Here is an 18,597-nt window from a genome sequence, read left to right on the forward strand (position 1 = left end):
CTCCTTACTTACTGCTGTCTGAACTGTTTCCCTGGGGCTCAAGGCTTAAACGCGTTCGGCATCTCCCTTTGCTAAAGCCGAGTGTGATCTCTGCTAAAGCCTTGGTACCGTTTTCAGCAAAACGGCCTAATATTTAACGTGTGCTTGAAATTTCAATGTGCCTGCTTGAAAACTGAAGCTTACAAGAAAACCCTCACGGGGTGAACTCACCGCTCTTCCACGGACGTTTGGCTAAAGAATTGTGATAACTCCAAATAACAGGAGGGTTTTCGTTTTTAAAAATGCTGCCAGGAGCAAACTTCATGGTTGAGCCCCACACTCTGAAGCACGCACTTTGGCTCTTCTTCAGGTGTATGTGTAATTCAGATCTTACGTATTTTGCACCTCCGCTCTCAGGAAACTAAGCGTCTATGACCCTAACAGACGGTCAAGCCACCCGTTCAACTGGATGAAAACCAGAGAGCTTCAGTTCGAGTATCATTTCATTTGGGGGCTGTTTATTCTCTATAATTATTTTGCTGGGACTAGTTAGTTGCTTGTGCGTTGGATTCTATTTTTATTATAATTCCAATGAGCAATTCTGGTGTGTGATTTTTATAACCAATGTCTCTGTCATTCATTTCACTGTGAAAAGACAGCGGACAGGGTCTCATGCCACCCGTGAACCTGGTCGAGACGTCAGGATAACGGGTTGGCTCCAGAATATAAGGAAGGGGAGGACAAATGAAATCCTCCTGCCAGCAGAAACACTTTAATCAACTTTTCTTTGGCCTGTGATGGAAAGCTGTTGTGAAAATTAGGAGAGCCCGGTCTCTCAGAGGACGCAGCTTCTGTCGTAGAGACCCAACATGGGACACGCATCTACCGAGCCAGGTCCTAGTTTTCCGGGCTTTCATAGTTGCAGAGTAGAAGACTTTGCTCTACTCATTGCCACTCTGGCTGATTATACATAATTACATGACAATTTGAATGATCTCATTACCCTTTCCAACTGGCTTCTAATGGGGGACTAATTTGTTCCCAAAGTGTTGAACTTCAGAGGACCTGCCGGCTTTGGGGGAATTCTCACCCGACTCAGAACTGTTGATGTTATATGAATTTGTCCTGTGATGGTTGCGGTGTGTCTTGGGATTTGCCACCAAACACACCTGGTGTTCTATTTACTCTGGCAAGCTGGGGATTTTTTTCTTTTTCTTTTTAAAATTCCAGGATGAATTATTCATCATTACTTAGAATTTGGGTCTCTTTCATCTTCGCACTTGTACGGCACCAAGGTGAGTACTATAGAATTCCATGCAGCTCTTGATTAGCATGCTCTTGAATTTATAAAGAGACACTTTTGTTGGAACTATGGTTGTAAGCGCAGGTGTACATGTGTCTACAGATACAACAAAAAAAAAAAGTAAATTAAATCCTGTTGTCAAGGGCAAAATGCGTTAACTTTGGATGACGTTCACTTACATTCCTACTTCTCCTAACTTAAGTTTGAATACAATCTGTATATACCAGTTTTCCCTATTTTAATGAAGTAGTTCTTTAAAATAATGCAAATTATTTTCATTAAACGTATATAGGGTAAGCGTGTGTGCACTCATGCCTGTTAATAGATTCTCATTAAGGCATTTAACCTGTGGAAAAGAATTTTAAAAATGAACTTGTTTTAGCCAAAACTCAGGAAGTTACAAAGGCATTGATGTTTGAGACTTGTGTATCAGTGACCTTTTACACGGCCAAAAATTTTAAACTCCAAGTGAAATAAAAAAATTATTCCCCTCAGTAATTGTGTCTTTTTATCTGTGTAGCATTGCCCTGGGTAGGTGAAAGGCCACGTACAATTCTTTCTACTGTTTGTTGTTTTTATACTCATCTTTCTTTGGATTTTAGACGAGATGGGACATTCTGCATAGATCTTCAACTTTTTAAACTTTTATGGCTAATCTTCTAAACATTTTTCTTTGTTTTGTCTGTTTTTTTTTTAGCTTAGCTCGTACATGATTATAAATTTGAGATGAAGAGATGTATAAGACCCGTTCCTGTCGAGTCAACTCTGACTCGTGGCGACCCTATAGGACAGAGTAGAACTGCTCCACAGGGTTTCCAAGGAGCGGCTGGTGGATTTGAACTGCTGAACTTTTGGTTTGCAGCCGAGCTTGTAACCACCGTACCGCCAGGGCTCCAAGACATGTATAGCCCTAATATTTTCTCAGGGTTGGAGAAATTTAACCAGTTGTAGCATGTAAACTCCATGCGTGTGAAACTCCACAATAGCGGAAGAGCCCCACTGGCTTCATGCTCCTAATTGTGCCCCATCACAAGTACAATTTTATTTGGTGGAAGGAAACATAGTTGTCTATTGTGAAATCACCAGCCTAAAGCCAGCATGGATAGGAATATTCTTTCTTTCACTAACTCTAACACTATTGACAGGCCATGCTGTTAACAAGTTATATTTTTATAATAGTAATGGTTTCTGAGGTGGAAATTATACTACCTTTTATGAAGCACCGTTTTCTCATTCATTTATTCACTGAACAAGCATTTATTGAGTATTTACTATACTAGATATCCTTATTATTTGTATTCTGCCTAGAACGGATCATTTTTAGCTGTCCGTTCTTTCCTGTTCAAAATCACGAACTAATTAGGATCACTTAGGAACAGAAGAATCTTGCACATTTGCCTCACCTTTGGAGCAGAGACAGAAGTTAGGAGAGGTTTCCATGCTTCTTTTTTTGTCTCCTCCTTGAGGGGTTGTGGACGGGGTTTCCATTTCCTAAGCAGGTTAGCCAATGCTGCCCAAAATACCAATGAATATTTCCATGAGCATGATTACAATTCACTGAGAACTTGAACCCTTATTCACACTTGTGCATGACTCTCAAAAAATTCCACAGAAAGGATAAATCCTTGACATGGCTTGATCTTTTATTATTAATTTGAAGAACTGCATCATCATACAAAAGTTAATAAGTACCTGTATATAATGCAGTGGTAGGGATTATAAAGAGATTTTTTAATTTCTAAGAATTTGGAATAGGTTGCTTTTGTGTTTAAATACAAATGTGAGAAAGCCCTTTCTCACCTAATGACAGTCATAGGAGATAAAGCACATCGGCTGAGTGCTCCTGTAATTAAACTTGATACAGCGCCTCCTAAAGGTTAAAATATGGTCAGCGTCCAGAACCTTCTGAGGTTGGGAGCATAATGATGAGTGGATGATTTTTCTCTGCTCTCCTCTGAAGTTAGCCCTTAAAACAGACTAGCTCTCCAGCCCAGCAGGTTTCCTCCTGTTCCGGAACTAGGGAAGCTGTGGTTTGGCCAGGCGCTGCTCCGAACTCTGCTTTCTCTTTTACGTGAGCTGTTGTCTGCTCCCTAAAAGGCTCCCAAAGGAGCAGGACGGTCCTGGGCCAGAGGCTCACTAGCCTATCTGCTCCATCAGCACAAAAAAAAAAAAAAAAAAAAAAATTTTTTTTTTTTTTAAAGCAGGGACTTTTCCAAGGAGAGGCCCCCACAACATGAGAATGGGTGTTAGCGTCTGGAGTGCAGCAAGCAGGTCCCTGGAGAACTGTGACCGGAAGTCCAAAAGGGATTGGCCAGGGCCCTTGAAAGCTAACACTTTTTTCCTTTTTTTGATATTCTATTTTCATTCAAGAGGACAGAGAAAAGAGAAAGTGCCACGAAAATGTAGATTATTTCATAGGTGCCCACTGGACCTGAAAATCAGTGAGGAAGACCCTGGGGAAGTTGTCTAATTTCTCTGTCCAAACTGGGCCACACTTTACAAGAGTTTGAATGGAAAACTTCTGAGAATCAGCTGCGTTGCCAGCAGAGGTGATGACGCTGTTACAAGAGGGTGCTGTGTTTGTTTGTGTGATGACTCTCACCTTTTGACTAGGATGATGAGTAAGAACCCTGTGCCTTCTCTCCAGAGAGTTTTCAAGGGCCCAGCCTCCCTCAGCCCCAGAGGATCCACCTCTGTCTTTGTAAACAAGAGTTGGGCAGAAAGCCTTCTTGAAGGGCCAGCGCTCAATCGAGGTCATTCTCCGGCCGGCTACTGCAAACCCTCTTCTCCCACTTTTGTCCCGGTTCCAAGTGTTATTTCCTTCTGTGATCTGGTGTCTTTTCCAATTGTGCAGCAGAAGGGAGGGGACTCTTTTCAGGAAAGGACAAGATAGATGAATTCTTGAGCTGGAAGGGTGCTCCGTAGGAACGGCCATTTTCTCTACCCCTTGCCTTCTGATCCAGCCTCCTAGGCCACTGCTGACTGACAGGCACTTCTCAGGGCCCTGATTGCTCCGGGCAGCGGTGATCTCATGACTTTCCAGCCAGTGTTCACCCCTGCTCTCCTCAAAAAGCATGGAAGCAGAGAAATTAAGCATGAACTGATTTTTCTTAAGAAGACATGGCATCACTCTTAACCCCCCTTTCCCGGAGGCAGGAAATAATGTGCTTGTGTGACTTAGGATTCCAAACTAAAACTAAACCCATTGCCGTCGAGTCGATTCCGACTCATGGTGACACTATAGTACAGGATAGAACTGCCCTATAGAGTTTCCAAGGAGTGTCTCGTGGATTCGAACTGCCAGCCTTTTGGTTAGCAGCCCTAGCTCTTAACTGCTATGCCACCAGGGCTTAGGGTTAGGATACATAAAAAGGCAATCTGATTTGCATTTAGTTTGCAAGACTTCCTGAAAGAAGCTGGCTTTAGAGGTGGGAGGGCAGTAGCTTGCCATGTGGAAGAGGGAGTTGCTGCCTATCTAACCACTCTATCTCTTGACAGCCCAGCCCAGGGAGCTCATGTATCCATTCTGGCAGAATGACACCAAAACCCCCAAAGTAGACGATGGAAGCTCCTCGGAAATTAAGTTGGCCATCCCTGTTTTCTTCTTTGGCATTCCTTACCGAACTGTCTATGTAAGTGGGGGAGCGGCCCAGCTATTGCTCTGGGACTCTTTGTTTTGTTTGTCATTAAGGAAAAAAAAAAAGCATCTTAAATACCCTCTTCCAAGGCTCTGGGAATGGAGGATTTATTGGCAGCCAAAACAAGAAGTTCTGAGATTTCATGAGCTGATGGGTTTTATGATTAAGAAAGTCAAAGGTATATTTAATGGCTAATGTTCATAGCAAAGGTATATAAAATATGGCTCTTGTGGATGATTAAACACTGAAGTGAGGCAGAGGCCCCAGTGCTATAGACATTATTTCTGCTACCCGACAAGATAAAAAGATAAAATGAACCACAATAGGAACAATTTTATTTTTCTTTTCCTTCCGTGAGTGTGAAAAGTTTAGGCATCTGCTGTTCACGGGCTTGCTACCAATTTGGTGCAGAGTCACGGCACAGTTGAGGGCTAAGCCACTATCGTACAAAAGTTGTTTGCAGAATTTGCCACTCTTATTGGGTCTGTAAAAATGCCAGAGGGTCTCATTATCAAGCGTGTGCTAAGAGATGATAACCATTTTCTGTCAAAGGCCTCCTGGGCAGCTGTGTTCTCAAATTATTTGTTTGGATCATCGGATTGGCAGCTCGTGAGACTGCTGCATGTGGAGAGGATGGTTCAGAGCAACTGAAGCTGTTTTCCTCTTTGGCCTTAAAGGATTGTGAGAGGCATGCATAGACTATACCCTGTCTTATCCTGCCCTGTGCCCTGTACTGGAGAAAGAAACAGAACTCCAAGTCGCTCTACCTCTGGCTATCTCCATATCTGGGACCTCTATCTTCCCCAACTTTTGACTTATAGCTCAGGGCTGATTCCCATTAGAAAACTGTTCCCTCTTCCATTATCTAGGAGTCCCAGGTAGTGTGAATGGTTAACATGCTTGGCTGCTAACCAAAAGGTTGGAGGTTCAATTCCACCCAGTGGACCTTTAGGCACCCCAAAAGACAGGCCTGGCGATCTACTTCCGAAAACTCAGCTATAGAGCACTGTTCTACTTGGATACACACGGGTTGCCGTAAGTCAGAACTGACTTGCAGCGACTGATTTGGTTTGGTCCATTATCTAACTAGCGGTTCTCAAAGTGTTGTCCCTGAGCCTGGAGCATCAGCATCACCTGGGAACTGGGTATAAATGTAACTTCATAGGCCCCACCCCAGAATGACTGAATCAGAAAATCTCGGGGCGGGGGGGCGGTGGGAACCAGTAATCGGTGTCTACCAAAACCTCCAGGTGATTCCGGTGTCCATGAAAGTTTGAGAACCACTGATGTTATCTATAGAATGTAATTAAAACACCTGTGAGCCATTGCCATTCCCTTTGCTAGCCATGTGTTTTAATTACATCTATTACTTCCTAGCAAACACATGGCCCTGGTACCCTGAGCTTAATATACTCTACTCACGGAAGACCCTCTCTAGTCTGTACCTGCTGATTGTAAGTTTAGGAATGTGTCAACCTGACTTTAGGGAGGAGAGGGGAGTACGGGACTTCCATTCTAGAAGCTTTTGTCTCCTAGGCCTTTAGAATAAATGTATTTTGTTAAACTCCTCTTTCTCCCCTATCACCCAAAGTGACATGGAGTCTAACAAGTTCTTGCCTTTGCAAAAAGAGGATCCTTAGTTTGAGGCAAACTTATTTGCCCTCAAATCAGCCTTATTTGCTGACGTATACAGCTACAGATGCTGGCGGAAACTTGATTGTTTACAGGTTCTATGTAATCCGAGTGTATATATTGACTTGGGATTTGCAGTAAGGTTTACTAATTTGATAAACTTACCAAGTTATTCACAAATCATGAAGAAACTGCCATTAGATTGTCATTTACATATACCATGTAAAGTATCCATGTCTCGATTTTTATGCAGTGATTGTACAAAGAGCTCATCAAACGGCAAGAGCAATAATGGAATTGGGCATCTGTAGGTCTTAACCTTGTCCTTGTTCTGAGTACAGAAGTGGTTGTGACATCAATAGAAATCTTTTAAATACTTCATCCAGAGCAGGATTTGGTTTCCTGAGATTTGAGATTGATGATGGATGGAGTATTTGATTTATCTTAGGCATATAATAAGGATCAATCTTGAATGTAGAATTTCTCAATTTTTTTTTTTAATTTAGCTTTATGCTTCCCTGTTGTTTTATTTCTGATGATTTTGCATCTGTAACACTGGGTCTGTCTTTATTACCCACTTTACTCCCTTCATAGCCCCCAATACACACCCACACACGAGTATACGCACACACAAACACACACACTGTCACACACAACTCAGTAGCATTTGATAAGTGTAAATAAAGATAGGATAGAGAACATGAAAATCAGACTGATTATTAATAAGAAATGGAGCCGACAACAAATTGAAAGTGAAAGAAAACCAATGAGTTTGTCTGGAAGTAAATGAACCTCCTAATCTGAGCAATGGAAGCTGGTGTTTGGGAGTTCTAATTCAATAGTTTAAAAGTTGTCTTCATTCGTGTGACTACATGAATGTCTGTCTCGGTTTGTGAGTCTGAAGTTGTCACAGTTTCAGATCCACTGTGCAAACCCTCTCTTCTTTTGGCAGGTCAATAACAACGGAGTTGTTTCCTTCAATGTGCTAGTAAGCCAGTTCACGCCAGAATCCTTTCCCCTGACAGATGGGAGGGCCTTCATTGCCCCATTTTGGGCAGATGTGCACAATGGAATTCGAGGCGAGATCTATTACAGAGAGACCATGGATCCTGCCATCTTGAAAAGAGCTACCAAGGACATCAGGAAGTACTTCAAAGACATGGGAACCTTCTCTGCCACTTGGGTTTTCATTGTGACATGGGAGGAAGTCACGTTTTATGGAGGGAGCAGCACCACACCTGTAATAATTCAAATTTCCCTTTTCCACTTCATATTCTGACATCTAATTCTTGTCCATCTTCACTACCGCCAAGGAGTCTAATTGTTAGAGCAGAGGGGAGTCGGTTCCCTTGAGTTAAACTAATGAGCCTTGCCACCTACTTTCCAGGAAATAGCGGGAAATATCACAACTAACCAGTCGAGTCAGCTGTGATATTTCAGAAGTGTCACCCTATCACAAATCATGACCGGTATCTAGAAAGACCCCAACAATTTTCTTGCAGGGGGCAGCGTTCCTATTTGGCTGAAGAGTGATTGGAGCACCGAGACCTGTTCCAGGCCTCATGAGTAGGGACTCATCCAGGAATCCAAAGGTCTTTTCTTCTTGACAGGGATACAAATGCCTCTCTCCATCACTGATTTCCATTTTTTTCCCAAAACCTGGTAGGAAGAGGAAAGCAGGGTGCTGGATTTGGGCATAAATGACCTGGCTCATTGTATTATGTTATGGCTTTTTTTTTTTTTTATTGTGATCAGGCTGAAATTATTCATATTTGATGTTAATGAGAGTGGGCAGTTAGAACGTTTCGTGAATAAAGTTTCAACATCTGCTCTGAAATCCCAAATGAGCAGTCAAATAAAAGTCACATAAGAAAGATTATCACTGGCATTATGGTAGAGATAATCAACTGTCTGCGTAAAGGGACAGAACCCAGTTTTCATGAGACACTGCAGCTTGCTCGGGTGACATTGGCAGTGGAGATGTTTGAAGTTAGCAGGCGCATCTTCACCTGGGTAATTGCACTCAAAAATCTGCCTTTCACTTTCTTAGGATTATTTTAAATTCCTTCTGTTTTCCAATTTCCTTGGCAAGGAGTCAGTTGTTTAGGGGTGGAGCAGAAGCTACTGAGTGAGAGGCAGAAGTAGAGAAGTGCTGGGCTTGCAGCTCAAAGCTACAACACAGTAAGCACATTGCGTTTTAGCACCTTCTGGCCAGAGCATCAAGAAGCACTTTATTGCTAAGAGGTTTTGTAGAACAGAAAGACACAAGTTTTAAGAGTGGATGCATGGGCTAGAAATAACCTCTAAAGAAGCATACATTTCCCTCTGTCATGTTATGGATTGCTAACGACTCCTTGGGTGATGTTTTATGTCCTTTAAGCCTCATGCCTTACGGAGTTAGAATGCGGGATGCCAGCAATCGATAAATTTTAGTGTCAAGTGGGAAAAAAAGAGAAGAAATGCCCATCAAATGCTGACCACCATTTTTTCAAAAAAAAAAAAAAAAAACTTCCATTGGCAATAAAAATCGACAAGGTAATTTAGGTACTTTCTGGTTTGTACTTTGGAGTGAATTTCTCGGCTAGGTGAGAACTCTTTCTATGAGGATGAATGATGTAACATCTAAGTGCTCTGAGCTCCTTGGAGAAAAAGGTGTTACCATCCTCTGTAGCTGCAAAGTGTCCGTCAGTCTCTAATCTTTAAGTTGGCCCCACCTCTTTCATCTCCCACTATGCCAGCTTTCCCCATTTATTAAAAAAAACTAGACCAAACCCGTTGCTGTCAAGTCAATTCCGACTCAAAGCAACCATGTAGGACAGAGTAGAACTGCCCCATAGATTTTCCAAGGAGCACCTGGTGGATTCAAACTGCCGACCATTTGGTTAGCAGCCGAAGCACTTAACCACTCTACCACCAGGGTTTCCAAGCTCCCCTTTCATATATCATCAGGCAGACTAAACACGGTGCTTGAGAGATTGATGTTGTCAGCTGCTGTCTGTTTGGCCCACAGCTCACGGAAACCCAAGCACAATGGGATCAGACCCTTGTGATCCACGGTGTTTTCAGTGGCTGATTTTCGGAAGTAGATCGTCAGGCTTTTCTTCTTTGGTCCGTCTTAGTCTGGAAGCTCCACTAAAACCTGTTCAGCATCAGAGCAACGTGCAAGCTTCCACTGACAGACAGGTGGTGGCTGTGCCTGAGGTGCACTGGCCAGGAATCAAACCCGGGACTCCCTCATGGAAGGCAATAATTCTACCACTGAGCCACTACTGCCCCTTGACAGATCATTAAAGGCAGAAAATCTCCCGGAAGCCCGATAGAAAGGGAAGGGGAAGGGGAAGGAGACATATTTACTTCAAGGAAGAAAAACAAATATTGAGGGCTTACTACGTGTGAGCACTGTGATAGGCTTTTTTGTGTGTCATTCAACCCTCACAAAAATGTTTCATGATAAATGTTATCTCCACTTGAAAGATGAGGAGACAGGCCCAGAGAGGGTAAGCACCTTGCTCAGGTGGTAAGAATAGGGATTCAAACCTCGTAACAGGCAGTGCAGTGGTTTAAGCCAGCTTCCTAATTTGCAATCTTGAACTTCTTCCTCTGCTGCCTCCTCTGAGTCACATCAGACTTCCTCAGAAGTATATAACAGGGCTTTCAAGAGTTGAAAAAATGGTTTCTGGAAAGCAGATTCAGAGGAATCTTAAAACTGGTATAGAAGAAATCTGTTATGTGTAGGGGCATGTGTGAGAGAGAGAGTAGGACTGCAGGAGGGCTAGTGAGTGCGGGGTTGACAACAGTCAGCCTCTAGAATGTTATGAGGATGGCCGGCTTGGCTTCGGGTGACTTCTGGGATCAGAACTGGGTTGTTCTCAAGACCTGCTTGGACCAAAGATGTTTCTAACTTCAGGAAGCAATTCACTCCCTGAAGAGGAATCCTGGTCTGAAGGAGGGTTCCGATTTAGCCCTTGTTTTATGACCTTGACTTTGCAACTGTCTCTTGGACCTGACCCTGCTCCTGACCTTCTAGTAATCCAGAGCTCTCTCATCTCTGTGTCCCACTTCACGCTTTTGTTGAATGGGACCAGAGAATGAAGGCATATACCTGGGTGACTTTATCGTAAACACCATCAGCTGTGGCAAGAACAGAGCTTGAGAATGTTGTCCTGTACAAAAAGGGCTTTTCTTTACTTGCACCTTGTCTCCCTGCCCAGGACTGTCCAGGATGGGAAGATTTGGGGCTTCCAAGATACTCTACCCCAGTTTGATTGCACAAGATAAGGATTTGGGTCTTCCTCTGGGCCTGGTAGAATGTTCACCAGGATGGTATCAGGCAGCTGGGAAAAGTGCTGGGTTTGAATGGGAAAAGGTCAATGGAGCCTCTCCTTTTAACTCTATTTTTAATTTCCTGTAAACACGTGTCAAAAGGTAAGGATCGGCAAAGGGAAGTAGTAAAGGATGGGGTTTGCTACAGCTTATTTCTGAAAATTGCACGCAAAGTCTTTTGAATTTAAATAGCATCCTAGTCCTAAAAAGTTAAAAATTAAGACAGCATGTGATGCCCATGCACCTAGCCCTGACCTGGGAGCTCTAGTGTGGGTCCCAGTCACTGTTGCTGGGTCACTGTGGAGTCCTCAGTTTTCTTAGCTCTAAGATGGGAATGGGCCAAAAAATCGCGTAAGGGTTGAGTGAAGGTACAGATGAGTGTTGAGGATTTTGAAGATATAAAGTGACGCATAAATGCTCAATTAGAGGCTCAGTTTCTCCCCACAAAGTGCTTTTAAAAAATCACTTTCCAACTTGCATTTTAAAAAGGGGAGACATCTCATCAAGATTAGCTGCGTCGTCCAGGAGGAGAGAGAAGGCAGGCGCTATCATCACTTTAGTCACATCAGCTAGCATTTGTTTGCTCTTCTCCCTCCACCCCAGCCAGCTTTGGGAACAGAGCTGGGCTGCCCACAGCTCTGCCAACAGGTGCTTGCCTCCTTTTCCCTGGCTTGCTGTTTTCTGTAGTTTATTCTCATGCTGCCATCTATAGGTGCTCTCTTATTAGCACAAGCTTAGCTGGGCCTCTGAGTTTTCTGTCTCCTAGAAGTCAGGGATGTAAGAGAGGCGCTGAGTCAGACTCTAGGTTTTTCCGCAGGCAGTTTCTCCTTTAGATGCACAATCCCTCAGGTCTTTCTTTTCTCACTGGAGGCGAGAACAGATTTGGAGGGAAGGCAGATCCAAGGGTCAGGCTGATCAGTTCTGAGCTGCTTGGGAGCAGGCTAAGGGCAGCCGCTGTTGAAGATAGGACCTCCTGGAAGTGTGAGTCATGAGAACATCCATTCCCACCCTGTAGGTGAACACCTTCCAGGCTGTCCTGGTGTCTGATGGCTCCTATACATTCACGCTCTTCAATTACTACGAAATTAACTGGACCACTGGAACTGCGAGTGGTGGGGATCCCCTGACGGGTCTTGGTGGAGTGATGGCACAGGTAGGTGGTTCTCCATTTCATCCTCCTGCCTCTTTCTAAATCACTGAACTCTAAGCTGATGTTCCTCAGTGTCCTGTAAGGAATGCCAACAGCTTTTAACTAGAGAAGCGTGTCTGATCTGTAAGTGGGGCAAAAGGCTAGCCTTGCCCATTTTGGATACCTTGACTTGGGTGTGGGATGGACCAGACAGGTTTTTCTCACCTGGAATGGTGTCCTCCAGGGACCTCAGGAAAAGGGGTCTCTGGCCTTCAGGTGTACGAGATGCTGAAAATAAAGTATTTGGGCAAGTTAACTCATGGGGGAGGTATATGTGCTCAGAAGTCTTGTCTTGCTTTTATGCTCCAGGCAGGATTTAATGGTGGAAACCTCACCAATTTCTTCAGCCTCCCGGGGTCCAGAACCCCTGACATTGTGAATATTCAAGAGACCACAAACGTCAACGTTCCAGGCCGCTGGGCGTTTAAAGTTGATGGGAAGGAAATTGACCCAGCCAATGGCTGCACCTCCAGAGGTAAAGGCTTTTCCTCTCCTTTCTGGCAAAGCAGAGTTTGCTTAGTTGAGATTGACAGGCAGGCTTTCAAGCCATGGGGGCGGCTTGTTCCTGATGCCTTGCTCTTTTGACATCTCTCAGCTGGGTAATGGAGATCAAGGTAATCTTAGCATGCACATTCATCACTCCGGGAGCTGAAACCCTGCATTTGCTACACTGTGGATTTAAAAGTCCTTGCTTGCGTTGTGAGCACTGCTCCCTGTTCTGAACATCCCCAAATTCAGCCAGGATCCTGAGTGATTTCTTAGCCAGAGGGACAGAAGGAAGCCCTCCTGTTTAACATTATTTTTGTTGTTGTTGTTGTTGCCATTTCCCCTTTAAATTTCTCTTCTCATCTTTACTCTCACTCTGCCATCTGCACTTTGTAAATCCACAGGAGTGGGCGAATTTGGAGTGTCACCAAGTCCCTATGAGGGTAAATCAGTACTTCCAAGTACAACTAGAAAGACAGATAGAAAAAGTATCATAGTCTTTGGGGGTAGCTTCTGTCCTAAAATCCTCCCAGCAGCCTCAAAACATTCAGGAAGTTGGGGAGAATCAAAGCTAGCTTTAGGTCTCTGTGAGCAAGCTATCGTTGGACCTCAGTGGGTTTCCTTTAGACTGGCATCAAAAGTTTGGAGCCTCCTCTGAACTATCAAAACCTCTTTGTATGTGCTAAGCAGCCCAGGACTCTCACAGGAACATCCCGGTTTATGAAATTGCTGCTTCTTAAGAGTCTAAAGGCATTCAGAAAAAACAATTTCTGTTAATATTTCTTCTTCCAGTAGTGGAAATAAATAGAAACAGGAAATCATCCACCCATCCACCCATCCACCCTTCCATCCATCCACCCATCCACCCACCCACCCATCCATCCATCCATCCATCCATCCATCCATCCATCCATCCATCCATCCATCCATCCATCCATCCATCCATCCATCCATCCATCCATCCATCCATCCATCCATCCATCCATCCATCCATCCATCCATCCATCCATCCATCCATCCATCCATCCATCCATCCATCCATCCATCCATCCATCCATCCATCCATCCATCCATCCATCCATCCATCCATCCATCCATCCATCCATCCATCCATCCATCCATCCCAACTTTCCAGTGAACATTCTGAGAGCCCCAACTAGGTGCCAGCCACTCTGTTAGGTGCTGGAGATGAAGGTGCTCCAGTCTCCAAAGCCACTACTGTTGTAAGGGACAACTACAGGAACAACAATGTCACAGCATAAGACATATTATGATAGACATGAGTCCAGGGTGCTGTGGAAGCACAGAGGAAGACCCTGAGGAAAGGAAATTGACTTGGTGTTTTCAGATCTCTAAGAAAATCTTGGGTTGGGATACGGGTTTCAGGGAGTCCTTTCCCCTCATCTGATAGAAAGCATGGCATGTCTTGGCAGCCCTAGGAGGCCCCCGTTTCTCTCTTGGCTCAGCTTCAATTTGTTTCATATACAGAAAAGCTGTATTCACATGGTCTGAAGTGCCTAAACCTTCTGCCACCATGTCCTGCCCTGTGGTCAGGCTTATCAAACCTCTGCCTCTGCTCACAGAAAAGGTCATTTGTGAAGATGGCCTTCCTTGATATCCTCGCGTCTGTGGACCCTGCAAAGTCCATCATGTTCAGAATAGCAAATAAATGTTTTGGAGCTAAGCTGGTATTAAACTGGAGAGGAAAGAATCCAGTTCAAAGCACACCAGGATTTCAGAGATTGTGCCCTCCTCCTTTGTAGAGTTTAAACACAGTATCACTTAAGTGTGTGAAAGATACCAACCAATGCCATATTATCTTTCTCCCTGCTATGGCCCAGACTAGGGGGCTGATAAGTTACAGACTCTTACCCAGATGTCTCTCCCCCTTTGTCTGGGCATCACAGAGCTGACTGGCTGTGGCTATGCAGTACAAGTGCCCAGTGAGGGCCTTTCACCTGAGTCCTGGGAATGAAGTGCTGTGATAATGGGAAACATTGGCTTGGAGAGCTGTGCAGTTGGCCAGGTGCCCGCTGTGTACAAAGTCCCCACTTTGACTTCATTCTTTTCCTCTTGAGTTATGGGTTTGGGTTTCATAGACAGGACAAATTCAATATCCTTATACAGATGGCTGTGCATTTTTATGTGCCACTGGGCATATATCAATCTAATGAGACTGGGAGTTGGCCTAGGTTATAGCAGGGGAAGTGTTGCAGAGAGCTGGTTTATTATATCATGATTTCACAAACAAAATTATCTCAGAGAGTCTACCTTTTTGTCCAAACCTCCCCTATTCAAAGGCATTTTCCTCTCATTTATTGGAAACCTGGAAAAGCAGAGGCTGGAAATCACACCAAGTAGAGGCTGTTACAATATATGTAGCCCTGGACTAGTGCCAAAGAGTGCTGGGGCCTGCTTTAAGGATCAATGCGTATGACCTACTAGAGACCTGGATAAATCTATTATCCCATTTTGGAACCCTATTCTCAACAGATAGGAAACAATTGCTTGTTGAAATATAATTGTTCCTGTTGGACAGATGTAGAAAGGACAGTTACAGGAGCACCCATGACTTCTGCTTAGGTTAACCTGTAGCCTGGTGCTATTCACTAGGTATTTGACTTTGTAAAAACTTGAGAAACCTTAGCCAACCCTTTCCAAACTACCGTTATTCTAGGTGCATGACATTACTTACATTTCTTACTGTTGTGTTTGTAATACCTTCCTCTTCAGACTGCCTTAATTTACAGATGCTTCTATCTCTATCAACCTCTGCCAGCTTTTTATAGCATCACTGTTCTACATGAGACAGGGATGAGAAAATAGTGTTATCACAATTTTATAAGGAAAGAAAACTGAGGCATGTGGAAATGAAGTCGATTGCCTTGGAGGTTGGTTGCAGAGTTTTAACTTGCCCAGTTCTCTTGGCCCTCAACCCCAGCCAAGGTCTAGAACACAGCCCGCAGCCCAGAAATGCTCCTATTTCAATTGAAGGTTGATGTTATCAACTAGCAAATTTCAACTTTTTGCGGGGGAGAAAATCATTTATTTAGGAAAACAGTCTTAAAGACTGAATGTCTATGAAATAAATAACAGTGCATATTTTAAAAACTAGCACCACCTTTAAAACCATTTTCCCCTCTTCTTCAATCTCCTACTGTCCTGTACTTGCCAAATAGTTCTTTCCAGTGGTTAAAGAGAGAAGAACTGGACTTGGACAGGGCCTAAGGTGAGGGAGAAGACAGCCTGCACAGGTGCCTAGGCAGCGTCTTCACAAGACCTTGGAGGGAGGGGCTCAGTGCAGAGGCTAAAGGTGTTTCTGAAGGTGCCAACCCAGAGGTCAACTCTTTCCAGGGTCTTCCCAGGGAGCCTGAAATTTACACTTGTGCATCTGACTCCTGATTCATGCTATTGACATTTTCTGGCACATAGTGGGCCTTCAACAAATGTTTGTTGAATGAATAAATGAATGAACAAACAATTGAGCAAATGAATATGCAGATAGTTTTGCTGAGTTACTTGGGTGAGCTTGGTCTTCTTTCTGAATTCCTTTCCTCCTATTCCTGAAAGGGAGGAAAATACTCCTTTCCTATGGATTAAAGACAATGTGTCTTTCCTTGAATGAGGGTTCCTTCACCAGCCATGGAGGTGAAAGTGCAAGAGGCTTAGACTTTGCGTTCAGATACCCCCAGCTTTGAATCCCGGCCTCACCACTGAGTTACGGAGTGATCTTAGATAAATTACTCAACTTCTTTTAAGCCTTGGCTCCCTCACTTGTAAAATGGGGGTGGCAATACCTACCTAATAGGATTAAATGGTACAGCGCAAATTCAGCATGTAGCCCTATGCCTGGCATAGAGAGTAAGTGCTCAATAAATGTTGGCTTAATGTCATTATTCCCCAGGACAGTTCCTTCGTCGAGGAGAGGTATTCTGGGATGACCTGAACTGCACCATCAAGTGCCGCTGTCTGGATTTCAACAATGAGATCTACTGCCAGGAGGCCTCTTGTAGCCCCTATGAGATGTGTGAACCCAAAGGGAAATTCTTCTACTGCAGCCCTGTGGAGACCAGCACATGTGTGGTGTTTGGGGAACCGCACTACCACACTTTTGATGGCTTCCTCTTCCACTTCCAAGGCTCCTGTGCCTACCTGTTGGCCCGACAGTGCTTACAGACTTCTAGCCTCCCCTTCTTTAGCGTGGAGGCCAAGAATGAACACCGGAGTGGCTCGGCTGTCTCCTGGGTAAAGGAGCTCTCTGTGGAGGTGAATGGCTACAAGGTTCTCATCCCCAAAGGAAGCTATGGGAAAGTCAAGGTGAGCCCCTCTGCATCTTTCATGGGGAGATGGAGAAGCTGGAGACTCTTCAGCCTGGGGAAGATGAAGTTTCCCAGGTCTCCTGGTTCTGCTGTTTGGCTCTCCACAGTACCAAAGAGATGTGCGGCTCTTCCTGCCTTACAAATAGCTTATAAATTTTTTTTTCTAGGCCAGATTTTATGTATACAAGAACTAACCTAAGCTCTCTCCTTGACATGTCTATCTCCTTTTTAACTTGAAGTCCATTTAAATGTTTTGTTCCCTCACTAATACTGGGGTACACACACATGCACAGACATACTCATACACAGGCATACTCATAGACACACACAGAGACACACAAACACACTCACACATACATGCACAGCTCTGAAGTACAGTAGTCCCCTCTTATCCGTGGTTTCATTTTCCACGGTTTCAGTTATCCACAGTCAAGTGTGGTCTGAAAACGTTAAATGAGTGGCATGATGAAGTCTCATGCCATACCACTCCATCCCACCCGGGAACCATATTCACATAAGTTTTATTACAGTATATTGTTATATTTGCTCTATTTTATTATTATTGTTGTTAATCTCTTACTGTGCCTAATTTATAAATTAAGCTTTATCATAGGTATGTATGTATAGGAGAAAACATAGTATCTATAGGGTTCGGTACTATCCACAGTTTGAGGCATCCATGGGCGGTCTTGGAATGTATTCCCTGTGGATAAGGGGGGACTACTGTAGCTGAAAAGAGAGGTAAGTTTAATTTCCCATGGACCAGGCTTGTGTAGTTGTAGACATGTGACCATTCCCTGGAGATGATGCAAACATAAAACATTGTAAGCTGTCATCAAGTTAGCCCCCGTATTATGGTGACCCCATGCCCAACAAAATGAAATGCTACCTGGGCCTGTGCCATTCCTGTGATCCATGATAGCACCTTCGTGACCCATAGGGTTTTCATTGGCTGATTTTTGGAAGTAGATCTCTCCTCCCTCATGGCAGGTGAAAAGTCTATCAGTGGACCATCAATGCCCCCAAACACAAAAGTACTAACCCAAAATTCAGTATGGTCCTTGATTAACCATCATAGACCTACCTCAGCCCCTCCTCCCATCCTGTTTTCCCAAAAGCTACTGTTTCAGTCTCAGAGAAACCTCTAAATGATTGATGTTTCCAGAGGCAACAGCTATGCAGGCATTTGGAGTGGGCTTTTTTTTTTTTTTTTTTTGGTGGCTTTTTTAGTGAGGCCTGAGTGGGATGGTTCCATAAAAGCTTTGTCTAAACACCCCTCGAGCGGAATTCCCCACTCTGCCTAGAATCCAAGAGAACACAGGTCTCTGTTGGCCTGTTTAGCATATGCAAATGATTCCTGTCACTGTCACCTGGATTTCAAACAGGGGCACAAACAAAAGAGGGAGAGCAAAAAGCCACTAGCAATTACTAAATTTGTGGAGGCCCCAATTTTCATAATACTAATGAAGGCTTTGTTGCAACCATGTGTTTATTCAAGAAATAATAACCAAGACCACAGGGACTGATTGCTGCAGCGCCCTGCCATGCTTAATCCCCAGGCATGGAGGTCGTTATGGAGATTACAAACCAGAACTGATGCCAGTGCAGGGATTTCTTTCTTTCTTTTTTAATATGTGTTGTAGTTTTAATTGAAGTAGCATGTCCAACAAAAGGCAGAACTGAGGACCTCATTCCACTTTTTCTGGCTCTGCCTTTCCTAGGTCTGTG

At 43.9% G+C, this 18,597-nt stretch overlaps 1 protein-coding gene across 1 annotated transcript in view; it reads left to right on the top strand.

Annotated features, from left to right (window-relative positions):
• Positions 1–1,210: 1,210 nt before the first annotated feature.
• The window catches only part of TECTA (tectorin alpha), a 100,776-nt gene continuing 83,389 nt past the window's right edge, over positions 1,211–18,597 (top strand). The window contains exons 1-6 of the mRNA XM_049856799.1: positions 1,211–1,274; positions 4,781–4,914; positions 7,505–7,792; positions 11,891–12,028; positions 12,374–12,539; positions 16,455–16,867. Of these exons, the coding sequence (XP_049712756.1) occupies positions 1,211–1,274; positions 4,781–4,914; positions 7,505–7,792; positions 11,891–12,028; positions 12,374–12,539; positions 16,455–16,867 (1,203 nt within the window). The remainder of the gene's footprint in view (positions 1,275–4,780; positions 4,915–7,504; positions 7,793–11,890; positions 12,029–12,373; positions 12,540–16,454; positions 16,868–18,597) is intronic.

This window comes from Elephas maximus, chromosome 17 (genome assembly GCF_024166365.1).
Source record: "Elephas maximus indicus isolate mEleMax1 chromosome 17, mEleMax1 primary haplotype, whole genome shotgun sequence".
Taxonomy (NCBI): Eukaryota; Metazoa; Chordata; class Mammalia; order Proboscidea; family Elephantidae; genus Elephas; species Elephas maximus.